At 52.6% G+C, this 22,818-nt stretch overlaps 1 protein-coding gene across 6 annotated transcripts in view; it reads right to left on the minus strand.

Annotated features, from left to right (window-relative positions):
- Window positions 1-8,462: 8,462 nt before the first annotated feature.
- KY (kyphoscoliosis peptidase) overlaps window positions 8,463-22,818 on the minus strand; it is a 52,484-nt gene continuing 38,128 nt past the window's right edge. For 4 of the 6 annotated variants that reach the window (XM_082461001.1, XM_082461002.1, XM_082461000.1 and 1 more), the window contains 3 exons: window positions 17,886-18,074; window positions 16,019-16,209; window positions 8,463-12,124 (listed from right to left, as the gene is read on the minus strand). In XM_082461001.1, the coding sequence (XP_082317127.1) occupies window positions 11,229-12,124; window positions 16,019-16,209; window positions 17,886-18,074 (1,276 nt within the window). In that variant the 3' untranslated portion in view covers window positions 8,463-11,228. The remainder of the gene's footprint in view (window positions 12,125-16,018; window positions 16,210-17,885; window positions 18,075-22,818) is intronic. The other 2 variants (XR_014263382.1, XR_014263383.1) reach the window with 2 other exon arrangements.

A 22,818-nucleotide genomic window follows, 5' to 3' on the forward strand; every position in this document is an offset into this window, starting at 1 on the left:
GATGAGATCACAAACCAATTTATGCAAGGGGAAACTTATTTTTTATTATTCGTGGAGTGACTTTGGGCATCTTGGAGAACTAGTGTCATGCACTCGACAGCTCAGAGCATTCCCCTGAGTTACAGGGGACCCTGGGCTCTGGATGCTCTCAGCATTTAGGGCAGCCAGGTCAAGACTGGGATGGTCACAACTCCTGGCCTGCGGCTCCTCAGAGGAAAGTTAGGTTTGGCCAAGCATCCCACAGTCCCTGTAGGTGACAAACCCAGTGGGTGACAAGTGGCATCTTGGGCTTGCTGCACGTGATCAGGGAGAAGCTGGACCACTCGGACGTCTCCTCCAACCGAGCTGCAGAGGGTGCCGCCGTCCACTGTGGGCAAGGAGCCCACGAAACACGGGGGTAGCTGGGGCTCTGTGCACCCAAGCAGAATTCTGTAGCCCAAGGGCAGCCACCCGGAGACTGCGGGGCAAGGGACAGGAGGTGGGTAGTTGATGCAGGTGAGACGTTGGTGCAGGTGAGACAGGCTGGGACCTGGGAGCCTTTGCTGCAGTGCTTGCACCTGGCCACACCTATCCTCGAGCAACGGAGTACAAAGAACGGTAAGGGACTAAAAATAACTGCATGCATGTGCAGTCGGGGCAAATTATGAACAACAAAATACAAAAAGACCAAAAACCCACACAGCACCACCAAGGGGGTGAGCAGACTACCTAAGCCACCCCTCCGGCCCAACCCTTGGACCAAACCCTACGCTCACCCCATATAATTAACCAGCTTGCCGCACCCCCGCCCCTTGGGGATCGAGGAAGGGAAACTGTTACTTGTTCTTGCTCCCTCCTGCTGCAGCAGGGGCCCCAATAAAGCCTTGCCTGAATTTCTTGTCTGGCGTCTGATCAATTTCTATTGATTAAGGAGGCCAGGAACCCTGGTTGGTAACACAGGGAGGCCAGTCGGAGTTCCTGTGGGTACAGCTCTAGATGGCGGTCCTGAATCTCTGTCTTCACAAAACAATCCAGTAGTCTCTGAATCTCAGGACATGCATTTTGGACCCTTGGCCTAAAATTAAATCCTACAAACAAAGCAAATGTTTTATCCAGCAATGGTCAGATAATCATAGTTCTCTGTTGTGTACCCTGCCGCCTCTCACCCCAAGCCAGCTACAAGATGACTACTCCAATGAGAAACAGAAGTTCCCTAAACTAGCGTTTCTCATAATTTAACAGTTGATTTAAAAATGCTTCATTGGATTCAAAATCTCTCCACAGATTACCAGAAACTTCAACAATAAATTTGTCAGTTAAAGAAGAGGAATTGCAATGGGTCTTTAAATACATTTTGTAGTGCGGTAGTTTTCAAATTAATGTTGTAAAGAAAATTATCACTACTTTGTAAAGTTTCTCATCAAGGTGTACTAGAAGGAATTTAAAGACACTGTTAGCTAAAAATATCTTAATTAGGAATTGTTTGTAACAATTTCCAGCATAAATCCTGATATAAAAAGTTAAGGTCATTAATCATACTTAAAAGCTTTTGCACAGCAAAGGAAACCATCAACCAAATAAATGAAAAGACAACTTACAGAAAGGGAGAAAATACTTGCAAATGATATGACCAACAAGGGGTTAATTTCCAAAATATACAAATAGCTCATACAACTCAATATCAAAAAAAAACAAACAACCCAGTCAAAAAATGGGCAGAAGGCCTAAACAGACATTTCTCCAAAGACATACAGATGGCCAACAGGCACATGAAAAGATACTCAACATTGCTAATTACTAGAGAAATGCAAATCAAAACCACAATGAGGTATCACCTCACATTGGTCAGAATGGCCATCATCAAAAAGAATACAAATAAATGCTGGAGAGGGTGTGGAGAAAAGGGATCCCTCATACACTGTTGCTGGGAATGTAAATTGGTGCATCCACTGTGGAGAACAGTGTGGAGGTTCCTTAAAAAACTAAAAATAGAGCTACCATATGATCCAGCAATCCTACTCCTGGGCATATATCTGGAAAAGACAAAAACTCTAATTCCAAAAGATACATGCACCCCAATGTTCACTGCCAGCACTATTTACAATAGCCAAGACATGGAAGCAACCTAAGTGTCCATCAACAGATGAATGGATAAAGAAGATGTGGTACATATATACAATGGAATACTACTCAGTCATAAAAAAGAATGAAATAACGCCGTTTGCAGTAACATGGATGGACCTAGAGATTATCCTAGTAAGTCAGACAGGGAAAGACAAATATCATATGATATCACTTATATGTGAAATCTAAAAAATAATAGAGATGAATTTATTTACAAAACAGAAACAGACTCACAGACATAGAAAACAAACTTATGGTTACCAAAAGGGAAAGGAGACGGGAGGGGGATAAATTAGGAGTATGGGATTAACAGAAACAAACTATTACATATAAAATAGATAAGAAACAAGAATTTATTGTGTAACACAGGGAATAATATTCAATATTTTGTATTAACCTATAATGAAAAAAAATCTGAAAAAATATATATGTAACTGAATCATTTTGCTGTACACCTGAAACTAACACAATATCGTAAATCAACTATATTGCAATAAAAAAAGTTAAGGTCATGAAAGAAAGCTCAGGGTTTTCATTAAAAATTTTGAAAAGATCATATTGGAAGTGTTATATAAATTCAATGTCTTTCCTAATACTTGCATTTTATTTTTATCATCAAAATTACATATTGCAGAGAAAATGTAATGAATTTTGTCTCATATAGACACCCTTAAATCCTCTCCAGTTTACCCCAGAGGGTTGTGCAAATATTATTGTCTATGCTTTTCATGGGAAGTCTTCCCTTAAATGAGAAGGGGGCCTCGGTGGCGAGGGAGGGTTTGGCATGGGTGCATTGTAGACTACCCTTCCTCCTCTTCTTTTCTGCCTAAGCTAAAATATTTCTGCAGTTAAAATGTGTTGTGATTAATAGTTAAACCTATGTGGGCTACTCAGATGACAGTTCATCCATTTATTAATTCATTCATCAAATATTTAATCAAGCAAACTCCTCATCTTAGAAGCCTGAGCTCCTATGATTCCCTGAAGATGCTGGGGACACAGACCCCAGCTCTGTTCTTGCTCCCAGAACCTCTGACAAGTGTGCGTGACGGGTCTAGTAACACACCTGTGCCCTTAGCAATTTGCATCACCAATGCTTAAAGAAGGCCCCAGTGCCCAGGGGGATGGGCCGAGTGAAATGAGTCTGAACGCAGAGAGGGAAACCTCAAAGCTGGGTCTCCACTTACCAGCTGTACGCCCTTGGGCAGTTTCTTCATATGCAGAATGTGGACTCTGATACTCGCTCAGTGAGGTTGTCGTGAGGCCAGGTGAGATGCTGAATAGGGAAGAGAATCAAAAAGCTGTTGACGGGGCCTCACAGGCAATATCTGTCACTGAAGGGGGCAGCTGTAGGAAAGCATCCACTCAGGGGTGGGCAGCTGACCCTGGCTTCAGGGTCTGGGAGATGGTCAGAGGGAGAGGGGTAGGAGGACCTGGGCAGCCAGTCCGTCCAAAGGGGGCGCTGCAACTCCGTTCCCTGTGGAGCTGTTCACAGGCTTCTCAGGGAAAAGTTGCCAGTCAGATTTTAAGGTAATTTTCCTGATTTTTAAATGGTGGCACCGATTAACACTGTGAAGTCTGAACAGTAAGGTTTGTAACCTCTACCCACACCAGTGTGGAGGTGATAAGGACGACCTGGGGCCAGGGTGCATCACCACAGCCAAGGCCTCCCCACCACCCCCCCAGTCAAGCCAATGTTTACAGAGCGAAACCGAGGTTTCAGTCCTGCATTAATGGCTCGCACAAGGCAGCTTTTGCTCAAACAGTGACCAGCGGCTAAGAGGCCATCTTTCCAGAAAGAAGCCCATTGCCTTCTTTTTAAAATGGGCTTTTAACACTCTCGTTGAGCTTTAAAAATGTCAAGCGAAGCTTTCACAGACAAAGTCGATTTCCTCCCAAGATCAGGTTCTCTCCACTGCGTTTCTCCTGGGAGGTGGGGAAGGGGATCTGAGGCTGATGAAACAGACACGAAAGGATTCTCGGTGCCCAGGCTCATCCCAGTCCTGAGGGCAAGGTGATCACAAAAGATGCCTACGGTATCTTGGCTACATTTAATTTTTTGTCATATAATGAAATGATCAATGTTAACTTTCAGATCCCCTTGGTGTTCACATGCACACTAACACATATACAGACCGGCAGAGAGCTCACCAGACAATTTGTCATCCCGCAGTCATTTCTTTTACATAAACTTTCCTCGTCCTCCCTCATCACCGCTCTTTGTCCATATGGGAGCTGCCAGGGGCCCCTCACTCCTAACATCTGTTCTCCGTTAATCACGTGGCCCAATTCCTCTCGGCCATTCTCTGTGTGGTTGCCCCTCTGCCCTCATGGCACAATCCTCCCCACCGTCCTCCCTGCCACCCTGGAGGGGGCGTCCTTGCCCGGTCCCCGCACAGCTGGGGCGGAATTATGTCTGATTCCTTGTGTCACGGAGGCATTCAGCCGTCCCCCCAGTGGAAACAGAGCAATCTCGGCACAAGCCTAGGGCAGCAGTTCCCCCGGGAAGAAGGGCACTCCTCCGGTCGATCGGTTGCCCTGATTGCTTTTTGGAGGTGAACACCAGGAGCACGCCCAGCCAGGTGGCAATCTTTGTGTCCTGTCAATCCACATTTCCCACAGGGGCAAAGGAGCTCGTCTCCCAGCATATAGTTTTCAGTTAGTTGGGAGAAAGAAGATGACTCGACAGTCTTTTGGGTCAACAACGATGTAAATAAATCCAGTGATTTATAATTTCGTTTTTGAAAGGACAAATTGATGTTCACTTCAAACACGTACTGATTGCTTATTCTAAATGCAAGGTACCGTTTCATCATGAGATGGAATAACACACAAGTTCGGGGCGCTTCCTCCTTCCTGCAGCACTATGTCTGTGTGCGTGAACGTGCTCCATGCGGGAGGCTTGGGTGGTGACCTCCTGGAGCCCAGAGGTGGTCAGGACGCCTCCAGAGCAACATCCTCGGGTCTATGGTGGGAGGTGACTGGTTGTCCGCCAGTGGGCAAAGTTTGCTGGGAAGCCAGTGCTCACCCACTGGTCTGAATAATCTCCTGTATCATTTGGTCTTGGCTTGAGTTTGGCTGCCTTTCGGTCAGAATTGGCAAAGACGTGGTGCACCTCACCCTTCAGTCCAGTGTCTACGGATCACTAGGTAATCACAATACTCTTTCTTACTGAGCCCGATGTGACCTCAGAATCCTTTTTAACCCAGTGCTCCAGGCAGCAGTGACCAAACATGTGGAGAGCCGGTTTAAGTCCAGGTTTCCTTCTCATTCTCAAACCCTGTGACTCAGCTTTGCCACTGGATACACAAGGACCTTGAGGCACTTTGTCTCTTTTATGTCTCATCCTGCAGGCGCTTCTCTTTAGAGCATCGGCCTTGGGGACAATGCTGCTCAAAGAACCAGGAGCTCTGAGTGTTCACTGGACCATTGCTTTCCGAGACATCAACCCTCCTGAAGATAGTCCTGAAAGTACGCAGGCTTTGTCAGTAAAAACTGTTTATGCAAAAAAAAAAAAAAAAAAAAAAAAAAAAAAAAAAAAAACTGTTTATGCTTTTTGGTCTTAAATAACAAAAGATGTGCCAGTTTTGCAATGCTTTCCTAAGGTAACAGGTTTTCCTGGGGTTTTAGAAGCTTTCCTGTAGGAAGGTTTATTCGCTGGGCTTGTTTGTGTGGGACCGGCAGGTGCCTCCAAGGGTATTTGTGTTCCTGAACGGAAGCACCAAGCTTAGGTTATAGAGCCTCCTTCAGACTGGGCCCTGGGGGAGAAGCTGGGGCAGGAAACATCATTAGATGAAGGAAAGGCAACTCCATAAGACTATTCATGGCCAGAGGGTCCCTGACCATCCTCTGCCATCACCCTTACCAGCAGGGGGACCACCTGCAGCCACCACCACTGCACCTGTCAGAGTTCTCCCCTGGCTGTGGTGCTATCCACACACTGTGGAGCTATGCTCCCCACACTGTCCCCTAGAGACGTCCTCAGCACCTTGCCTCTTCAGAGTCCAGGAAAAGGAGGAGACTCTGGGATTTTACCTGCCTCCCTATTAAAACCAGGTTTTGTTTGAAGACCTACATTTTCCACCAACACCTGACCCAATTATGCCTTCTCCAGAGGTGGCGAACTTCTGGAAGGTTTTCATGGACACCTTGTCTTAACCAACACACTAGTCCTGGTGCTCAAGTAAGAGGAAGCATGGAGAGTCACAGGGCAGGTGGAGGTTCATGTCATCAGAGGAAGCAAGCACACAGTGTCACTGGGAGATGAGGAAGGCCTGAATTATGGCAAAGGCCGCTCAAAGGAGTGCCCACGGCGTTGGACTGTTCCCAATATGGAACACGGCAGAATGGACCAGATTTCCTCCCTGAAGGGGATGCTGGGGTTACTAGTGGCCACGATGAGTTTGACTTAGGGGATGGGGATGCATTTGTTGGGGGCCCAGGAGGAGGTGGAGGTAATCTGGGGGAGAGAAGTGACTTTGGTTCAGTATCTTTTGACTCAGGGATGCGGGTGGGACATCCAAGAGACGGCGTCCCAGTTGCCGCCTGAATTTTAGTTTTCTTTAGTTGTGCTCACAAAATCAGAGCGGCCCTGAACATCCTGTCAGGGGCTGTTGCTTCCCCTTTGGTCCCTCTGCTGGGTTTTCTCCAGCCCCTTGCCCTCAGGCAAGAGAGGAGCCAGCAGCGCAGTCTGCTGGGGGCTGCAGGGCAGGCTCTTAACCCAGCAGGGCCCTTCAGATGTTCCGTCACTGACAATCCCAGGCCTACCGCCTGCCAGCATCTGTTCACGGAGACACAGCATCACAAGCTCTCTGGACCGGAAGGGATTTTAGAGGTCATCCACTGCAGCCTCGGGGCTGGCATTTTCAAACTGGTCTAAGAATTTGAGAGTCCCCCCTTCTATTATGCGGAAACTGTGTCTTCTGACTTTCCCTTACCATGCTGTTAAAGATGTGGGTCACCGTGGGCCTCCTTCGTAAGGAGAAGCGTGCTGGGGCTTGTGTTTGTGGGTCTAGCAGTGAGGGGCGTGACAAGGCCAGATTTGGGAACACGAATTCTTTTTGTCCTTCACACGACAGCTATGAGAATGGTCTCCATGGTTACGGCAGCTTCTTAGAGGTGCCTAGATTTTCATTTTCTATATTTCCCTAAATGTCTAATTTATGAATAATCTGTTTAGGTAACCTGCTGGAAAGTTTCTGCAAGTATATGTATATCAAGGAATATATATTTATGTATATTCACAACAACAACAAAAAGTAGGCTGATAGGCATTTTTGGAACATTTTTTTTTCTCCCACTAAAAACAGAAATTAGGATCGAATTAAAAAATTTCAAGTTAAACAAGATTCAATGAAATGAACACTGCCTTCATGTTCTTCAAAGGCACGTGAGCCGGAGAGGGGCTGGAGCTAACCTAATTATGTTTCCTTTAATGTGAAATAGCTATTTGCCTGACATTCTATTTGCATCTCACCATCACATTCAAATAGCTGGGACATTGATTTTTTTCCCTAGCATTCCCTTTGAACATGAAAGTGTTTTTTCCTGTTCTTTCCCCTCCTTGTGAGAACAGTGATAAGAATGGATCGATAATTACATTGTTGGATAAAAATGAATATAAATTTTATTGAAAAACAACACGAGCAACAATGTGGGGAAAGCATACTCAACAGCCAGCGGCCCACACAACTCAATGCACACGTTATGAAAACTAATCACCTCTTCAGAGCTCCAACTACTCATCCAAATGAAAAGAAATGATCGACCTCAGATAAACTGACGGGGGACACAAATGCAGACAACCTCTGAATGCTTAGCCAACAGCAAAGGACGCGACCATACCACTGTGGTCCCCTGTTTGCTGTGGGTGATGGAGCGTATTTCAAGAATTAAACTGGTTTGGAAAGAACCTAGTCCTTCCAGTTAGTGTGGCATCAAAGACCCCAGACCACTGGGAAAACTCCTCTATTTTTCCCGTCCTTTAAGAAGAGGATTTCACAAACTTTCTTGGCAACTTGTCCCTCCTGCTTAACAACAGGAAATACTTTGTTATGTCTAGCCTAAATCTTTCATGCTTCAGTTAATCTATTTATTTCCTTTTAATCTCAGCAGGCTGTGAGGGGTTCGCCCTGGTGGGACAATGTAACATATGGGGAACACACAATGATCACAATCAGATTGAAAACGGAGTCCAGCTGTGCTGGTGGCGCTTCCGAAACAAGCTGAAAAGAAGTTAATTGCAGTTGTGTTTGTAGCCCATTTGCCCCATCCTACTCCCCCCACCTTCCACGACCTTCCATGCCCTTCTGGGGACTTGCAGCAAAAGCTCTCTGAGTTCTATCAGTTCCAGTCCTTCAATGGCGCAGGAATGAGTGTGGTAAAACTGTTCCATCCACTGCTACGGGATTTCCGGGCAAAATACTCCCCAATCCCATTACATTCACGTCGTCTCACCATGCCAGGCAGGCCCCAGTCTCGCCTCACAACTTGTGCGTGGCAACGACGTGCTCCATGTATACACGAGGAAGCGCTGAGAAGCCACGAGAAAGCACTCAGTGAATTTAACATAAACATCTCAGCTGCATTTTTCAAATTCTGTGTAAAAACCCCGGTGATAGATTCAGCCTCAAGGGGATTTGCAGCGCCCGCAGCTCCGCACATCGGGCACCAGGGGGCGCCCGTGCCATTCCGCTGGCCGCTGGAACGCCTCGACCGGGAAACAAAGATAGGGATTTGAATAAAAGACTTCGAAATGCAACCTCGAATTCTACCCTGAGCAGCATGCGTGTAAAAATTCATGAAGATTGGATTTCATTTCATGTATTTTTACTTTAGTGGGAAGAAATGCAGGTGTCGTCTGACTGTGCCTACAGCTGTCTTTACAAGGGGCGGGGGCGCCTGGTTAAATGAGCAGGGAGGGCTGCTGACGCTCCCCAGCGCTTTGAGAGGCTGGGCCTCAGTCTCTGTCTAGGGACAGCTCCTATTTTTCTGGGTGGCATCCTTTGTGTGCTCTAGAATGTATAGATTAATTATATTGTTTTGTAAAGGATGCATGTTGTTCTCGGCAGGACCGGCAGCCAGCTCTGGGTCCCGGGAGGGACATGAGTCATAGAAGGCACTTATTATTTTGATGAAACACAGCATATTTCTTTCAGCCCATAAAATCAAAGGGGTGAGAAAAGGCTGTTTTCAGGGTGTAAAAACTCCCCTTGTTTCCCTGTTGTGGTGCACAGCGGTTCTGCGTCTGCGGCCTTTGTGCATTTTCCAGGCATGAGTGACACGGTGCTGAATGCCTGGGTGGCAGAGCCTATCAGAGGACGGCTGGACACAGGCCAGGGCAGCTTGGACCGCCACGGTGTACTGCCCTTGAGTTCCAGGGCCCCCCGCCTGGTGGAGGATGGGCACCCCGTAGTAACATCTCTCTGGACTGGGTCCATACTGGGTGACAGTGGGGATTTTCGGGGGAGAGACCCTAGGGGGATGATGGACTGAAGTGTTAGGAGCCTGGAACTTGAAACAGGCCTGGGAAAGTGAGGCTGCCGCCACCCACCCTGAGCTCTGGGATGGCAAGGGCAGGGTCCCTCGGTTCCCTCTGTAGCCCCAGCATGAAAGGTCAACTGACGCCATACCTGGTGCTTATTAAGTGCTCCACGAACATTTGTTGAATATACAAATGTGAGGATGAAGGCACAGGAGGCTGTGAGGATCCCCAGGGGTCCTGGCTGTAGCTGAGCCCGGGCATTTGGAGCGACAGTGTGGGGAGGAGAGGGCTGGGCAGTGCTAGCTCTCAGGGGCTGAGGCACTGATAGGCAGGGGCTGCAGAGCTGGAGAAGCCAGGATGGCAGGCGGAACCACCTCCAGTGTCTCCATGTGCTGGGATGGTGCTGCAGTGGCCACGCAGGGCCTCTTGGGGCCTCTCCATCCTTCCCTTCCTGCTGCCCTTGCTGGAGCCAGCCTTTCTGCTGTTGCCATGGCAACATTGGCCCGAGGTGCTGCTAAGGGCCGGCTGGGCAGTGATGCTTCTCAGGCCCGAGCAAGTAAGGGGCTCTGGACTGTCCCTACGGAAGGCGGGCCCTGGGGGTCTCTCTTGTCTGAGAAAGGCAGGAAGGGGCATAGGATAGCAATCAGTACAGAAACTGCTCCCAGGACAGGTCGAGGTCCCCCCAGGTGTGGCTTTGGTGGTAGGGATCTTGGAGCTGGCAGGGCCCTGTTATCGTGGGGGCCCCTTGGCGCTGCGGCATTCTCACTACTTCACCCAAAGTCTTTATTTAGGGTTATCGTCAGGGCTCCCCAAGGGCCCAGCAACCTCCTGGGGCTTCCTGTGAAGGGTGCAGGCTGGGGCCTGAGAGGGCCTGGAGGGGCCGAGTGAATTGCTCTTAGACAGAGTGGACTGAATTACTCCCTCTGAGAGCAGAGTCGGAGGTCTTACATCCTTAGACTCAGGTGGCAGGGCTGCCAGGTATCCCTGCACCTCCTGGCCCCTACCCAGGACACCAAGAGCGGGCACTGGCTGCTCTTGTCCTTGGAGTCTCCCATAACTTTTCTGTTGCCACATTCCCAGCACACACAGGGATTGTGGAGGCCCTCAGCCCCCAGTCAGCTGGGGGGCAGTTAGTTTCCTCTCCACACCTTCCTTCTCAGACCCTGGAAGAACAAGAAGTGGCGTCGGGAATGCGGAAGGCGGTCAGGTCTGGGAAAAAGATGACAGTCCAGCCTCCCCTGGGGTCCAGGAGTTGGTGAGAAACACCATGATGCTCCTTGAAAGGGGCTCTAGGATTCAGGATGACTCAGCCCCGTAGAGCACGCCCTCTCCTCTCTCCCCATCATGGGAGAAGCTTTCGGCCCGGGCAGCATCCCGGCTTTCCCACATCAGCCAGATAACAACGACGAGAGCATCAGCACGAGAAGGGGGCGTCTGGGCAGTGGTGTACAGTTTACAGTACCTTAGATTTACATAGCACCTTTGTCTTCTAAAGGGCCTTTGCCTCTGTCCCCTCGGCCAACAGAACACAGACGTCAGAGCAGGGAGACTGAGGCAGAGGCCCAGAAGGGATTCCATGCAGACTCAGGGGTGTCTGGGGCTCTCTGCACTGCCCGGAGCAGGGGTGGCGGGACCCCGGTCCTCACTGGGCGTTCACCTTGTATTTCAGGATGTAGGAGTAGAAGTTGTGGTTGGCATTCTCCAGCACCATGACATAGACCTCCTGGCAGCCGGCCGTGCTGCAGCTGCCCTCCCAGTAGCCCTCGCGGTTCAGGGTCAGGGGCCACGTGTCCTGCCCCTTCACCAGGGCTTTGGCGACACCGTGCAGCTTCAGTTTGAACGGGACGTTGCGGTTGGCGGGCAGCACGCCTGACAGGGGCTCCAGCAGCTCATTTTCCTGCCCCCAGTTGCCGAAGCTCTCGGGGAACACGGGCCAGTTCACCTTGCTGTTGGTGCAGCACAGGAGGTAATTAAAGACGAAGACGTAGTTGCCCGGTTCCTGCCTCTTCTTGACGAAGATCTTGAGTGCGAACTTGCCGGCGTGGGGCAACTGGACTTTCAGCTCCGTCCGCTTCTCCCACTGCAGCTGGAAGATGTAGCGCCGCTGTGTCTCCTCGGTGACGGGGCCATCGTCCCCGTGCAGCGATGCCAGGACGCTGATGCCCTCCTCCACGCTGAAGCTGACGGAGCAGCGCCCGTCGCTGGTGTAGATGACGGGCTCGGGGTGGGACGGCTTCGTGATGCCCATCTGCTCTGAGAACCAGCTGGGCCCCACGGGCTGGTGCAGCTCTGCGGGCAGCCGGACGTCGATGTCTGCGTAGTGGCACTTGAGTGTGTACTCCAGCACCGAGCTGTAGATCTCCGAGTTGCCCTTGGCAAAGATCTGCAGCTTGTGGGTGCCCACGGTCGGAGGGTACACGTCCAGCTTCATCCCGTTCTTCCTGAGGCTCAGCAGCCCGTGCTCCTGTTTGCCGTTGAGCATGAACATGAACAGCGTCGGGGCGCAGCTCTCAATGGTGACTGTGACCTTCCCGTTCACTGTGGAGAGAGAGCCGGGGTCAGGTGAGAGGGGTCCGGCCTGTGCTGATGTGCTGGTAAAAGTTTAACAACGGGATCTCTGGGGGGAAAGCGCTGACATATAGCATCTGCCCATTTCCGTGGTGTAAATACCTTCACCGCGATAGTTTTAAGTCACCAGTGTGACCTCACTGAACACGATATAAGCCGGAAGCAGCACACCTCTGGAAGGGCTCCCCTACCCCCTCTAGGTGGCTCTCTTCGAGAGCTGCAAGCTGGGTGGGAGGGGGTCTCAAGAAAAAAACCTGCCCCCAGCTGTATGTGCTCGCCTTGCGCATTTGATTCGTATCAGATGAGTGTTGCACGAAGCCTTAACCTGATTCTAGGGCAGGGGAGAGGGCCGAGGGACAAGGAGGGCCCAAGACCCTGGCTGGAGAGCCTCCAAGTCTCAAGTCTTGCTTTCACACTGCTCCCTCCAGCATCTGGGCCTTACCTTATCACAGCTGTCATGTCAACACATCACCTTAAAAACGGGTTGGAATGGCTTCCCTCCTGGAGGCTGTGCTCAAGGGGCAGGGCTGCTTCCTTGCGTGTCCCTCACTCTCCCTGCACGCCCTTGCCACCCCAGGCCGCATGTCTCTAATGGGGTCAGTGAGTGCAAGGGAGGGTCTTCTGCACCCACCTTCCCCACTCCTTGCCTCTCCCCTTGCCCTCCAGCGCTGTCTTCCTCTGTCCTGGTCATTGCTGTCAGGGAGAGGGGCTGAGTTCTCTGGTTATTGCAGCCCACCAGCACTCCCCTACCTGGTCCTCCCTGCTTCGCAGGACCACAGGGAGGGGAAGGGCTTCTCTGAGAGCCTCGCCTTCCTCTCAGAAGCTGATCACCTGCTCCTCCTCCCGGCCACCTCCCCAGTCCCGTGCGTGGATGAGCGCAAAGGAAGGAGACAGACTAGTGTCTGATCCATGCTCCCTAATAGCCTTTCCCCAATCGGGGGTCCAGTGCTCTTGCTGGGTAGGCAGAAAGCCATGCCCAGGCTCTAGGACAAGTGTCCCTGAGACTTCCTGTCTAATCAGCCACGAGGTCCCTGACTCCAGGCTGCTCAGCTACTGCATTCAGTGCTACCTCCCATCGTGGGAGCGAGTGAGAATCCCCACACAGGCAGCAGGACCGGGAAGGGGGCTCCATCAGCCTCCCCCCTTCCTTCTTCATGGCTCCTCCATCTGGAAGACTTTCCCTGCCTTCCCAGGTACTGCCAACTCCTCACCGACCTTACTCTCCCAAACACCTCCCCACTGCAGCTCCCCTCCACCCAGTCAGCTCTCTGAAATCTGGCCTCTGTTCCTGTGCTCCAAGTGTTCAGTGACTTCCTTGGAGGATCTGCGCCGCTGGCCATGCCCTCCTGGAAGTCCGCTCCTCGCCTTGCATCCACCACCCTCCCCAGCTTGGCCCTCTCCCCACCCTCTGACCACCACCTGATCCCTTCCCTTTCCCATACATTAATTGTGGCATTCTTTGTGTTTATGTGTTATTTTCTTTGTCTACACTCTTTCTCCACTGCCACCAGCCACCATGGGACCTGGTGACCTCCAAAGGAAAGTGACCAAGAACAGCAAACTTATCAGCCTCTCGCGGTTGAATCCCTCCTCTCCCCTCACTTCCTAATCTAAGCCAGCTCAGAGGGCAGAAGCTGTCTCAGCCCTCAGCTGCTCATGGACCCTGTCCTGCTCCATCTTGCACCACAGTTGGTTGTGTGGTCCCCGTGCAGTTCACCTTTGATACATGGAGCGCTCCCAGCATCTCCACATGGCAGCCCGAGGGATCCTGAAAATATCCACCCGGTCACTCCGGGGCTCACTTCACCATCAAACCGGAGGCCAGTGGAGAGGCCTGTCCCCTCCTGCCTTGCCTGAGTCAGGACCGTCTTCAGGCCCACACGGTATTCCCTCACATCCTCCCAGGGGACACCCCTTCACGTCCCAGGGCCCTCACACATGCTCTTCCCCACACCGTTGTCCCCCAAACCTGGATAAGGCCTCAGTGTAACGTTCTGACTGCAGAGAAAGCTTTCCTGATGCCCTGGGGTGAGGCTGAGCTGCCTGGAAGCCTCTCTCCTGGCTCTGCATCTCCTCCAGGGAACTTAGCACCATAGTAATGAATTGGTTATGTGTAACATCTGTCTGTGCTCCCTGCGGGCGCCACAGGGAAGGGTCTGCCTGCCTCCTTTCCTGCCATGTCCCAGGCCTGGCCAGGGTGCCTGGCCCAGGGCGTTCTTGGCAAAGGTGAATTGACTGGCTGGGAAGACTTGAAATAAAGGTTTGGAGACCCCTGGGGACCAAGTTGGAGACTGTGACCTCCTCTTCCCCTCACTCCTCCTTTGCCCCCTCTCACTCTCTCCTCCCTGCCTTTTGCCCACCTCAGTTTTCCTCTCAGCTTTCTTCCCATCCCCAATCTTAAGAAAACTAGCTCCAGCAAAGAAATATTCTATAAATATGCTTCATGAATATGCAATCACATTTTAGGTTTACTATATATTAAGAAACCCAGTGTTTACATTTCTCTGTCTCTTGAAAAGGCAAACCCCTTGGGGGCACTGTTTTGACGCTGGTGTGACCTGGCGCATTCCTCCCTGTGGCCCCATGGCCCGCGACAGCTGGAGCAGGCCCCCATCTGACATACATGGCGGAGCTGCGCTCCTGAGACGGCAGCTTCACGCCGTCACCTTAGCAGCGGGAGCTGCCAGGTATTTGTAGTGTTAAAAAAAGTATTCCAGAGCTCAGCGGCCTAGTTAAGGAGACTGTTGTGAGGTGGAAGGGACAAGTCAGCTGGGACTAATGTGGGTGCCCCCATAGCCCTGAGTGTGGGGTGGGGGTCCCTCGAAGACCCTCCCACAGACCCCGCTGTGCTCACACCAGGTGAGCTCAGGCCTTCTCTCCTGGGAGCACACAGGCCCCCGGGGGCAGAGATGGGGTCCATAGGCAGTCCTTGGAGGGAGTGTTGGGGTGCACTGATCCTGCTGGGCTGAGCCCTGACTGTGGCTCTGGCACCCCTGGGCCCAGCCCCCCATAGGCCTTGTAGTGCCCAAACACACCCAGCTGGCTGCCCGTGGCCCCTGTGGGGAGGTGGGGAACAAAGGTCAGTCTAGGCCAGCCTTGGGGACAGCTTGGCCAGGGGTCCTGCATGCCCAGCCCTGGGGAAGTCGGCTGAAGAGGCTGGTTCTGCCTTCAGGAGGGAAGGAAACAGGGCAGCGGGCAGAACCGGCAGGCATCCAGGTGGCGAGGGGAGCTCTGAGAGGCCAGGCAGCGCCCCTGGAGCCCAGCCGTCGTCTGGGGTGCTTGAGCTCAGACCTTGGAGGCCTTGCTGTGTCCTTCCTGGAGCACTTCCTCCCATCTCCCGTGATGCCTGCTCTCCTCCAGCTCCCAACACCCAGCTCAGTGGCCACCTCCCTACTACAGCCCCCAGCGCTCTGCCCTGGGACACCCCCGCTTCTCGCCCACTAGCTGCTTAGGCCACTGACACGCAGACCCTGGCTCAGCCGAGTCAACACACATTCTCTGCCAGGAGTTTAGGAGCATCTGTCGGGCACCTGAGCTGGGAGGCGGGTGTAGCCCGGGCTAAGGCAGTCCTTTCCCTGCTGTGTGAGCTGAGAGAGACTCCCCCAGCTCGGGCCCACCAGCCCTGGTGCCCCGACCCCAGGCTGAGAACGCGGCCCACAGGCCAGGGAAACCTCGGACCCCCTACGCATCCCTGTCTTGGTTTATGCTGGTGGGAGGGGATTCTGTCCCCGTAAATGTGACCTGAGGCTGCGTCCTGCCCTGATGGCCTGACGGCCTGGGCTGCCTCTGTCGCCCCTGCACAGCCCCCATATACAGCGTCCAGTGAGCTGGGCCCTGGCAGGGCAGCCGCACGGCCCGGGTTACCTGTTTTGATGATGGAGGTCTGCGGGTGGGCGCTCAGCATCCCCTTGTTGTAGAACTCACTCTTGTGGTACATGTTATTCTCAAACTGCCTCAGAGATTGAGGAGGTTTGAGCAGTTGCCAGTTCTTGTTGTCCGGGAAATGGTCCTCGATGAACAGCGCAGGGTGGGTGAGGAAGTAGAATTCATTGTAGCTGGAGGGGGAAAGCAGGTCAGTAGTCATGTGGGGGAGCAGGCCTCGGCTGTGCAGAGGGCCGGGGGGGGCCCACAGGGTGTCTTTGGGGCCTTCTTTGGGCTAACATATCCGGGGGGGGGGTCCCAGCCACTACCCAGTGGGAAGAGGCACCATTTCCAACCCTAACGTGGGCGCTGCAGATGCCCCCTCAGTGGCTGCTTCAATAAATAGGAAGTGGGGGCTTCCCTGGTGGCGCAGTGGTTGAGAATCTGCCTGCCAATGCAGGGGACACGGGTTCGAGCCTTGGTCTGGGAAGATCCCACATGCCGTGGAGCAACTAGGCCCGTGAGCCACAATTACTGAGCCTGCGCGTCTGGAGCCTGTGCTCCGCAACAAGAGAGGCCGCGATAATGAGAGGCCTGCGCACCGCGATGAAGAGTGGCCCCCACTTGCCGCAACTAGAGAAAGCCCTCGCACAGAAACAAAGACCCAACACAGCCATAAATAAATAAATAAAATAAACAAAATAAACCCAAAAGTTAAAAAAAAAAAAAAAATATATATATATAAAAAAAAATAGGAGGTGAGACAGGATCTGAGGCCCCTTTTAAGAGAAGGCCACTGCCCAGGCGGGGCTGTGACCAGGCGGGGAATGGGCTGCCCCTGCTCTCAAAGCCAAAGAGATTTGAAGGGAGCAAAGCCATGACCCACAGACCAGGTGCCAGTGGAGTGGAGGGAGGGCAGGGAGGGAAAGCCTGGTGCACCAGCTCCGTCCGCATGGTGACCTGATGTGAGCAGCTGTGCAGGTGGGAGGCCCTGATGTGGTCCCTGGGGCTGCCTAGACGCGGCTCTCTGGAGGTCAGTGATGGGGATCAGGAGAAGAACGGGGGACTCATCTGACGTGGGCGAGCCTTCACTCGACCCGAGCTGATGCAGCAAAGCAGGGTGTGACTGAACGCGTCCTGCATGTACAGGCTCTGTGCACGCACTTGTATCTGCCCCGCGTGCAGGACTGCCAGGATTTTAACTGCACAAATGGGACAGCGCTCTCATTTTTCTGGATGAAAAGGCATCTGAGCTGCTGATGGACATCAAGATCCAGCACGAATGTCATGGCCTTAGCTTAAGGCCAGAGCCTGAGAGGACAGATGCGCTCCAGCCCCCGGTACCCAGGCCATCCTGCCCCGCTGTGGCCACAGGGAACCTGCACACCCCAGCACCCCCTCCCGCAAACCAGACCCCCTTTCTCAGAGGCGGGATTCAGCTGCATTCAGCACAGAGAGCAGGAGGAGGAATCCCTGTGTCTGGGAGAAGCAGTAGAAGAGAATTCTGGCATCTGTAACACAGTCAGTGGCCAAAGGCCTGATGGGAACTTACGGACTCTTGGAGAAGCTTCTCAGCCCGGCCTTTCCTTGCACTTGGCCTGTGGGCAAATACTGTGCTTTTAGCGCTTGGGTGGAGGGAGTGCTGGGGAGCCAGAGGGGGAATTTAGACAGTGGAGAGTGAGGTGACAGAAAGGTCTGGGCCCTTATCATTGGCCTGGAGCTAGCTCACTCCCTCCACCAGGGGAAGGGTGGGAGCGGCCAGCAGCACACGGAGGCCCCCCAGCTCTCCTTCCCCTTCCATCCAGCCTTCTCCACCTGCTGCCTCCTCCATCTCCACCCACCAGACACCCCGCAGAACCGAGGTACTTACAGGAAGGTGAATTTGGAGGTGGTGGAATCCACCAGGCCGCTGCCCCAGGTGCTGTCCACCAGGTGCCATCTCCCCTCCAGGAACACGGCGTTCCAGGCGTGGTCAAACTCCCCAGAGAAGCTCTGCCCCGGCTGGTAGCCAAAGCCCTTGGAGTAGCCAGGCACGGTCATGCAGTGCACGCCAGCGATCCTGGGGCGGGACAGGGCTCTGAGAGGCGGCTCCTGCCGGGGCTGCGTCCAGCACCACAAGACTGTCTGTCTGTGGCCCCAGGCCTTAGGCGCATTTGCTGTCCGGCAGTCCCTCCGGGCCTCTCCTTTTCCCTGCCTCTCGCCCAGTCACACACACACAGCCTTTTGTCTGCAGAGCCGGGGGACAGGGGGACACAGGGCTGGCTGGTCCCTCCGGCGCAGCCTGGCTGCAGTCCCCGCTGTCTGCTCCCCCTCCAGCCTCTACAGAGCACTTGGGAATGTCTCTCCCCAGAGCCTGCCTGAGGGCTCCCTCGGCAGCCGCAGGAGGACACTGGTGCAACAGTGAGGAGAGCCTGGCGGACACGGAAACCAGGGGCATGCCAGTGCTCTCGACTCTACACGCGTGGCTGGGGAGCTGGGTCGAGGTGACACGGGTGGGGCGTCAGGCAGGGTGCTGCACGCGAGGGTGCGGGAGAAAGCTGAGCCCACCTCCACCGCCACGTCCTGCTCACGGACACCTGGGCAGGGGCCCCTGGGGCAGGCCAGCTGGGGTCCCCATCTTGACCTGGGGAGGACTGGCCCACTGCCAGGGCCACCACAGTGCATTAAGGCCATTTGCCGACTGATCGCCCCGGCCACGGTTTCAGAGTCCCCTGTAGCTGTTACTTTGGGAGTGGAAATGCTGAGCGGTCAGCCCGAGCTTTTATCAAGACCCCCTTGACAGTGTGTTCCCCCACTGCTCACAGCCAAGCTGGCCTGGACGGTGGGGCGATGGGTGCTGGTCACCTCTGGGGACCAAATGGCAAGCTCTAATCTGGGCGCCTGTAGCTGGAACCCTGAGGCCCAGACCTGGGCTGTGGGCAGCACCCCACGGCCACGGCAAGCACCCCGAGAGTCTTGCCATGGCCAGCTGGCCCTCTCCTTCAGCAGCCCTGCCCCCACATGGCAGCTCTTCTGGCGCAGGGGACCCGAGGAGCTAGCCCTTCTGGGGCCTCTGTGTGAGTTAGAACAAGGTGCTCCTTCTTCAGGACACTTTCCTTTCACTCTGGAAGGTTGGTGTAATCAATGCCCAAACCCGTGATATCCAGGATGTTGGTGACGGCCCATCGGATGAGGCTCAGCACGAGCTGCCCGCTGACTCTGCCCTCACCTTGCACGAACCGGGGCTGTGCTCCAGGTGTCGGCCCGGCCTGAATCAGGGAAGCGGCCTCGGGCAGCTGGGGTCCCTCCGGGAGCAGGTCTGCAGCCTCAGTTGCTCTGAACAAGAGGCCATGGAGCCTCAGGCTAATGGGGTGAAATGGCCATGCACACAGGATAGGAATGGGGAAATTTTCCGTATAAAAACGACCATTTAATTAACAATTAGTAGAATATTGGATTAAATATGACTTATCTCTATTTACATATCATTGTTGAGAGACCTAGTGAGGCAAAATATGGAGCCTGCAAATTACCAGTTTCCACCTTGCCATGGGGGCCGCGCATGTGCCCACGTGGCCTGAGCTCCCCTCTCCTGCTGGGGGCAAGCCTGCTCTGCTGAGGCTCCTTATGGGCTGGGAAGTTTTGTAGCCCCCCACCCTTCTGCCTGCCAAAAGGACCTCCAGGCCTCCCAGGCTGCCTAAGAAATCCCATGGGAACAGACCAGCTGGGCCCGTGGGGAGGATTTCGGGAGCACTTGGGGGGCAGGGGCAGAGAACAAGAGAAACCAGATTCCGATGGATGTCAAGATTCTGCTGGTAAAAGCCAACACCAACTCCCTGGAGCAGAAGGGCCGCCCAGAGGCCCGAGGCCTGGGAGGGGTGGGCCCAGGACCCCAGGGGAGGGAAGTGCAGCAGGCATGCCTGGAGAGCCCCCTCCTCATTTAGCTGCAATGGGATGAGGCCCAGGGGGTTTGTTCTCAGCCTGTGTGATGACTGACTTTACAGTCTTAGAGGAAACAGCCGGCAGAGGGGCGAGGCGAGGGTCGCATGCCAGGCCAGAGGGGTGGGACTGAGGTACGTGGCATGGGGGCACCTTCCATAGGAGGTAGGGCTCCATATACTCAGAGAGTGGACGAGGAGAAGGAATGTTGTGAAAAACATTTAACGAGGTAGGAGATGCTCCTGACACGCTGTTAACTGACAAGAGCCTGTAAAACCCCACCATCAGCACAGGGCGTGTGTGTGTGTGTGTGTGTGTGTGTGTGTGTGTGTGTGTGTGTGTGCGCGCGCGCGCGCGCGTGTGCGCATGCATAGAAAACAAGAGATGGGGGAGGGCAGAGTGAGAGAGACAGCACAAAAGTCATCTGGCCTCTTAGTGATGGGATTATGGGTGGTTTTAATTTTCTTCTTTAAGCTTCTCTTTATTTTTAAAATTTTCAATAATGATTATGCGTTACTTTTCGAATTGGAAAAAAAATCCATAAATACTACTTGAAAATGACACTTTTAGTGAGTTATTTTCCTTTCTTGCCCAGAACGTCGGTGCATATGAATTTCTAGAATGATGTGGAGGAGCGTGGAGTACTGGGACAGCAGTGTTTACACACGGGGCTGCTTTACAGGAAGGGAGGGGAGCTGCGGGCCTCAGGAGGGTGTCTACTCCACTCTGAGCGGAGTCAAGGGGGGAAGGAGAGGTGCTGAGCGCCCATGCGGCCTCCAGGTGCTGTGAGAAAGATGGGGCTGGTGCTGATGTGGGCAGATGGCTGGCTCGAGCTCTGCTGGAGTGTCCTCCTGGGAGAAGCCGTGTCCCCGGGCGGAGGTATCCTCCCACCACGGGGGTGAAGTGGAGGTCAGAGTTGAGCACCAAGTAGGGGAATAAGAGTGAACACCCCGCCCCAAGCCTGGAAAGGGCCGGAGGAGGGAGAAGCGAGTGGCCAGCTGTCCTCCCAGAGGGCTCGGGGCTGGAGGCGGCGGTGACTGGGCTGAGCCGGGAGAGCGGGGCTCACCCCAGCGTGACCTTGCCAGGCTCACTGTGGGCAAAACGGAAGGTTGGCATTAAATGATCTCTAGGGGTTGATTCTCTTCTGACAGGCTGAGGAGAAGCTGGGAGGGCCATGGGGAATGCCTAGGGCAGAGTAAAGATGAAAAAACCCCCTCAGCTGTAAGCTTCTGCCATGCTTGACTATGATATGAGGATATTTTATTACCTGGCAGCAATGTGCTAGATGAACTGGACAAAGAAGTCATAATGTAAAGCATTATTGTTAATAATCCATAACTCTCATGCAAGGGTGTGGACCTAGTAATTCTAGCTGCTGGTTGCTAGACAGATGACCCGCCACCATCTCAGGTCATCAAAAGATCACCAACTGTATACACTCTGTGCAAAGCACTGTACCAGGCGCAGGCACCAGGGGATAATATCACATATCATATCATTTCAAAATGTAATAAATACTATAACATAATAAATTGTAATATTCTAAACATAAAGCTCACTGGCTACCCTAGATGTGCTCATAGTCGGAAGGGGGCAGATATGTGAACCATCACGAAAATGCTAGTGATAAGCATGGCCCTTTCAGAGAACCCAAAGGAGCAGGAATTTGCTGGAAAGCTCGGGGAGAGCACTGAAGAAGGGCAGAGGGCGAGAAACGTTTCCGCCTCTCAAAGAACCCCAACCAGCCATCCTAGAGCCCCAAAGATCAGCCAAGGAGATGTATCTAATTAACCTCAGGCTGCGGAATCTTGGTTTTTACTTTTGACAGTTTTGAAAATCCCAACGCCAGTGGTTTGATTGAGGAGGTGATAGATCCAGACTGTGACTGTCATTTTAAACAGAGACGATCCGGGCCTCGGCAGCAGGGTGGCTGAGTGGCCTGGGGTGGGCAGTGTACCCTGCACATATCAGCCCCTGACCATAGTGGGCTTCCTCAACTCTGACCACTTCTCCCAGGATGTCTGAGCCACACAGAAAGAAAGCGAGGGTGGGAAGGCTATAGGAGAGGCAGTGAAGCATGCTCTTTTTTCCCATCCTGATGAACACGTTGTGATTTCTAATAGTAAAATTAGGAAACATGGTTTTGTTAACGTTAAGCCCAAGGGCCAGTTGAACTGGGCAAACATGTGAATTAGAATGTTTAGGGCCTTGCTGTTCCTGAAATGGTCCTCAAGAAGGTCATAGAAAACAAATTTATGGTTACCAAAGGGAAGGTGGGGGAGGGATAAATTGGGAGTTTGGGATTAAAATATACACACTACTATATATAAAACAGATCACCAACAAGGTCCTACTGTATAGCACAGGGAACTATACTCAATATCTTGAAATAACCAATAATGGAAGAGAATGTAAAAGAATATATATATATATGTATGTATAACTGAATCGCTTTGCTGTACACCTGAAAGTAACACAACATTGCAAATCAATGTTTTTCAATAAAAACTAAGAAAGGTATATTATATAAATCCAAAAAAAGGTAAATTCTAAACTGGCAAAAAAATTGTGATTTCTACACTACAGCAGGACATGAATAACCATGATTTATGTTTCACAATTTATGTAGTTGATTTCTTGTAAATTTGACGGTGTCTTTATATTTCTGCTATATGGTCCCCTTACCCTTTTCTTATACCACCACCCTTAGAGCAAGGTCAGTAACTGTAATCACGGTAATAATTTTCACTCCAAAGCCCCGTTTAGAGCCTTTTGAGGTTGACTTCAGCGGCCTCCTCTCTGACAAGTGAGGAGTTGGCAGTTCAGAGAGGGAGGCTGACTTGCCTGGGGACACTCAGTAGGCCAGGGGCCAAAGCAGCGCCGGG

The sequence above is a fragment of the Balaenoptera physalus genome (genome assembly GCF_965194825.1).
Source record: "Balaenoptera physalus genome assembly, chromosome: 4".
Classification (NCBI taxonomy): Eukaryota; Metazoa; Chordata; class Mammalia; order Artiodactyla; family Balaenopteridae; genus Balaenoptera; species Balaenoptera physalus.